The sequence below is a fragment of the Oncorhynchus keta genome, chromosome 35 (assembly GCF_023373465.1).
Source record: "Oncorhynchus keta strain PuntledgeMale-10-30-2019 chromosome 35, Oket_V2, whole genome shotgun sequence".
Lineage (NCBI taxonomy): Eukaryota > Metazoa > Chordata > Actinopteri > Salmoniformes > Salmonidae > Oncorhynchus > Oncorhynchus keta.
Window position 1 is genome coordinate 73,834,258 of NC_068455.1, and position 5,593 is coordinate 73,839,850.

The following is a 5,593-nucleotide window of genomic DNA, read 5'->3' on the forward strand; positions in this document are numbered from 1 at the left end:
AGCAGCATCTGGTCTCCCATCCAGGACCAATCCCGCTTAGCTTCAGAAGCAAACCAGCAGTGGGATGCAGAGTGGCATCCTTCTCCTTTTCTAAATAAAACTGCAATATGTGCTGTATTCACATCTCTCCCTAATGAACCTCTGTAAACGGCTGTGTTAAACATTTAGACCAATACTGGACCTAATTGATTCCAACATTTTATATAGACCTCAGGGAGAATACCGTCTCATCCAAATGATTTTATATAGACCTCAGGGAGAATACCGTCTCATCCAAATGATTTGCCTTTATTCATGCTTTCCAATGCTCTTTTGAGTTCATTAAGAGAGAGTTGGTCTCCCAGAGAGGCAGCTTCTTTTGTTGAGAGAAAGGAGGAGTTCTTAATTATTTTAGAAATAACTTAGTCTTGCTTGGTGTGGATTAACAATCAGAGGTGTACAGTTATTTATAGAAGCGGGCGAGTCTTTGATTGATTCATTTGGGTTCTGATAGTAATTCCCCTGTTTCAGATACAATAGTTGCTCTATCAGCTAATTGATCATTACTGTGTAGCTGGTTGGCCGGTAAACAGCTGGTACGATTACCATGGAAGTAATAGTGGGTCTACCTCGATGGATGGCGAATTCTGCTCCCTGTCTTATCAATAAATTAAGTTATACCTTGACCTTGGAAAGAGTAATAGCTAGCTACCTGGTCTGAAAAATGTGTTTGTTGAGAACATACTAATGCAGTTAACAACATTTGCCATTTGGATATCTTATTTTATTGTGATGTATTCAACCCAGATGCAAATGCAATTGCATTCTTTTTAATAAAACCATTGGTGGCATCCCATAGAATCAGATGATCATCAATATAATTTTTATTGATCATTAGGAATCATTTGAGTTACATTTCAAATTGAAACGGCATTTTGTGGCTCTTTTAGGACATTCTGACATTTGTAATTGGCAGTATTAGGCATAGTGGTCGGACAGGCTCATGTGTCAAAATGTTAATCTTTTTAATTTGAGAAAATAGAGGTGTAGATAACAATATAAAATCGATTTGAGAGAATGTTTTACGACTGTTTGAGTAGAAAGTGTACTCATTTGCTTTTGGATTAGTACAGACGTTTCCGTGAGAAGACAGATGTTGGGTATGTCTCATGGTCTGACAAACACACCTGTAGCTCGGCCACCTTCCACAGCAGATGTGGAAGGATGACATAGGCGTATGTGGGTGGATTGAGATGCAGCCCATGCAGATATATCTAGCTTAAACTGACGGATTTTGTTGGGGATCCTTTTATTGACGCAAGGGTGCATCAATCGTCTTTTAACTTTTTTTATTTTTATAAAGGCAATTTTCTTTCCATTATGGATACATTTAAGAAAAGTGATTATGCCTTCTTGGTCTTCGCCTTTACCCAAGATGGTGATTTTGAGTTTCTAATGTATCATTATGATTACACCATTAATGTTTGGAGCTGATTTTAAAAAACAGCCAGTTTGTACAAATGGTTCTGCATTCTATGTGTGTCCTGATGGAGCCTTTGTGTTCTAGGAGTGTTGCTATATCTATATGGTTTCATACTAGGATTTCAAGACAGCTGGAACCTTTGATAGGACCAATTAGGCCTTTCTAATTGTGAGAGAGAATAGCGAGTGTTGCCATTGTTTTTCAGACAGGAATGCTATGTTAATGATGTAATCCTTATCTTTAGTGCTGATACTGTAAGCCCATGGATGTAGGAAAAAAACAGGACCCACAGGGAAACTCACTCAATAAGTTGGGTGAATTTTGGCCCATTCCTCCTGACAGAGCCGGTGTAACTGAGTCAGGTTTGTAGACCTCCTTGCTCGCACACGCTATTTCAGTTCTGCCCACAAATTTTCTATAGGATTGAGGTCAGGGCTTTGTGATGGCCACTACAATAATTTGACTTTGTTGTCCTTAAGCCATTTTGCCACAACTTTGGAAGTATGCTTGGGGTCATAACTTCCTGACTGATGTCTTGAGATGTTGCTTCAATATATCCACCTAATTTTCCTGCCTCAAAATGCCATCTATTTTGTGAAGTGCACCAGTCCCTCCTGCAGCAAAGCACCCCCACAACATGAAGCACGGGTGCTGCCACCCCCATGCTTCATAGTTGGGTTGGTGTTTTTTGGCGTGCAAGCCTGACCTTTGCTTCAAACATAGCGATGGACATTATGGCCAAACAGTTCTATTTTTGTTTCATCAGACCAGAGGACATTTTTCCAAAAAGTACGATCTTTGTCCCCATGTGCAGTTGCAAACCGTAGTCTGGCTATTTATGGCGGTTTTGGAACAGTGGCTTCTTCTTCTTCTTCCTTGCTGAGCGGCCTTTCAGGTTATGTCGATATAGGACTCGTTTTACTGTGGATATAGATACTTTTGTACCTGTTTCCTCCAGCATCTTCACAAGGTCCTTTGTTGTTCTGGGATTGATTTGCACTTTTCTCACCAAAGTACGTTCATCACTAGGAGACAGAGCGCGTCTCCTTCCTGAGCGGTATGACGGCTGCGTGGTCCCATGGTGTTTATACTTGTGTACAATTGTTTGTACAGATGAACATGGTACCTTCAGGTGTTTGAAAATTGCTCCCAAGGATGAACCAGACTTGTGTAGGTCTTGGCTGATTTCTTCTGATTTTCTCATGATGTCAAACAAAGAGGCACTGAGTTTGAAGATAGGCCTTGAAATACATCCACAGGTACACCTCCAATTGACTCAAATGATGTCAATTAGCTTCAGAAGCTTCTAAAGCAATGACATAATTTTCAGGAATTTTCCAAGCTGTTTAAAGGCACAGTCAACTTAGTGCATGTAAACTTCTGACCCACTGGAATTGTGGTGCAGTGAATTATAAGTGAAATAATCTGTCTTGTGTCATGCACAAAGTAGATGTCCTAACCGACTTGCCAAAATTATAGTTTGCTCACAATAAATTTGTGGAGTGGTTGAAAAATGAGTTTAAATGACTCCAACCTAAGTGTATGTAAACGTACGACTTCAACTGTATATATATGGATAGATTGATAGAGTTGTGATGGACACCTCTGCTCTCTCTCTCTCTCTCTCTCTCTCTCTCTCTCTCTCTCTCTCTCTCTCTCTCTCTCTCTCTCTCTCTCTCCTCACCTTTCCCTCTTCATCCTCCCTCTCTCCCCCAACTCTCCCCTCATCTCTGCCCCCTCGACTCATATCCTCCTGTCCCTCTCCTCACCCTCTGCAGCATGATATACTACAGTACCCATAATGCTCTGTATTCTGTATCCGGTTTGATCTAACTAAACACGTTCCTAAAGCTAACACTATGGTGTCCCGCCTCCTTATTATTTCAATACAGCCTATTCCCCCCCCCCTTCTTCTTCTTCTTCTTCTCTCACCTCCCTCCATCCAGATATGATCCTCTCCCTAGCCGCAGCTATGAGCAGCGGCGGCATCCCCCAGAACACTACTTCCTCCTCGCCCTTTGACCCCTCGCCCCTGGACCCCTGGCTTGACCCCTACCCTGACCCCTACCCTGACCTCCCCGGGGTTAACACCTCCTCCTCCGACGTCCCCGGCCGCACCTATACCTCCGACCTTGACTTACGACCTCTGACCTCACAACAGGTTAGACATGATGTCATCAAGTTTAGTTTACTTTTATGATGTGATTGCTGATTTCATTTCATTGCTTTAAAAAAAAGTATAGTGACCTTTGGGTGTTTTGAGAATTGCCTAACATATAAATTGTAATTATTATTGTTGTTATTGCTATGATTATGATGCTTTTTATTTTATTATTGTGGTTGTTATTGTTGCTATTAGCATTATAATGATGATAATCATGATAAGGGTATGAGGATGATTATTGTCATCAACAGGATGTTAGCCCATGGGATGTGGCGTTATGTGTAACGGGTACACTCATCGCCTGCGAGAACGCTCTGGTCATCGCCGTCCTCTTCTACACGCCGACCCTCAGAGCGCCGATGTTCATCCTGATTGGCTCGCTGGCATTCGCCGACCTCCTGGCGGGTCTCGGTCTCATCCTGAACTTCGTGTTCACCTATCTTGTCGAGGGAGAGGTCGTGACCTTGGTTGCCACAGGGATACTCATTGCGGCATTCTCGGCATCCATCTTGAATATCTTGGCGATCACTGTGGACAGGTACGGTAATATTTATGTCTCTCTTTATATCTTAAAATTAGATTTGCAGGGATACAGACGGTTTCAAATGTTCTGACTTTGCGGATATCTGCTTTGTTGAGAAACGTTTTACTTGCTATGACAGTGATATGTGTTGTAGTTGAATGCAGTGAATGTGCTAAAGGTGTAAATGTGAATGTAAAACACGGACTGGATTTCAAGTGTTCATTGCATTACAGGTACCTGTCGCTGTACAACGCGCTGACCTACCACACGGAGCGGACTGTCCTCTTCACATACCTGGTGGTAGGTGTCATCTGGTTGGTGTGTCTGGTTCTCGGGGTCCTCCCCGCACTCGGGTGGAACTGCCTAGACGACCAATCAACGTGCTCAGTCTGTCGACCCGTCACCAAATCCAACGCCGTCGCCCTCGCTGTCTTCTTCCTACTGGTTTTCGCGTTGATGATGCAACTCTACCTGCAGATCTGTCGGATCGCGTTCCGTCACGCTCAGCAAATCGCCGTCCAGCATCAGTTCCTCGCCATGTCCACGACCAAAGGAGTCCAGACGCTCTCCGTGATTCTCGGCGCCTTCGCCACGTGTTGGCTGCCGTTTGCTATGTATTCTATAGTGGCGGATTCAAGCTATCCTATCATATACACATACTCTACGGTGCTGCTGGCGGCGTGTAATTCAGTCATAAATCCTGTTATATATGCGTTCAGGAACCCGGATATACAGAAGGGGCTCTGGTTGGCGTGTTGTGGGTGTGTCCCGTCAAATCTGAGCCTGAGACCTGGAGCCAGGACATCCAGTGATGTATAGGGAAGCATTGTTCATGGCTACGACCGCTCCAACCTCTCCCTCCGGCCCTGGGCCTGGCAATGTCTAGGGAGGGGGTGTAGCGACGTATATAGAAGGGGTGCAGGATGATGCTGGTATTGGAGGAGGTGTGGGTGTACGCCTTCCAACCTAGCTCTGTGACCCAGGGCCTCCAGCAAACTTGGACATCCAGAAGAGAATGTGGTGGGGAGATCAAGGGACATGGGGATGACCCCCCTAGGATCGCCAGTGAGGGGGTAAGCTTTAGGGAGAGGACTCAGTGAGGTCAAAGGGGACCCTAAAGGCAAGAGGGAGGGTGTGGCGTGGTGACCTGGCAATGTAACCCCCTTCCCATCCTTCTCCAGGGTCTAGATCAGAGTTGATGCGGCTCTCCTTCATCAAAGGATGAGGGGCCATGGACTGGACTGAGAAAGTCTGGGATGGTTTGCCCTGGGCCTAGGCTATACTGTACCCCAATGGATAGAGTTGGTGGTTCCGAACTGTGTGGGGCTCAGGTTAAACGCTTTACAATGCCACTTCAGTGGGGGATCATAGGCCTCTAAAAGGCTACTCGTTCAGAGGGTGAGCACGAGTAGTACAGCCTAAGGAGTGGCCTCGATGGAAGATG

General features: G+C 44.8%; 1 protein-coding gene across 1 annotated transcript; it reads left to right on the top strand.

Moving 5' to 3' along the window:
- Positions 1-3,413: 3,413 nt before the first annotated feature.
- On the top strand, positions 3,414-5,197 carry LOC118378174 (G-protein coupled receptor 12-like). The gene is made up of 3 exons (XM_035765137.2): positions 3,414-3,623; positions 3,878-4,164; positions 4,383-5,197. Exons 1-3 carry the CDS (start codon positions 3,435-3,437, stop codon positions 4,966-4,968), a joined length of 1,062 nt encoding a protein of 353 aa, XP_035621030.1. The 5' UTR covers positions 3,414-3,434; the 3' UTR covers positions 4,969-5,197.
- The last annotated feature ends 396 nt before the right edge of the window (positions 5,198-5,593 follow it).

What these genes read in the sequence shown, in the direction of transcription:
- LOC118378174 (XM_035765137.2), top strand. Translation starts at nt 3,435, where the DNA reads ATGAGCAGCGGCGGCATCCCCCAGAACACTACTTCCTCCTCGCCCTTT. An exon ending in GACCTCTGACCTCACAACAG is followed by an intron (nt 3,624 to 3,877) that starts GTTAGACATGAT and finishes TGTCATCAACAG; the next exon opens with GATGTTAGCCCATGGGATGT. An exon ending in TTGGCGATCACTGTGGACAG is followed by an intron (nt 4,165 to 4,382) that starts GTACGGTAATAT and finishes ATTGCATTACAG; the next exon opens with GTACCTGTCGCTGTACAACG.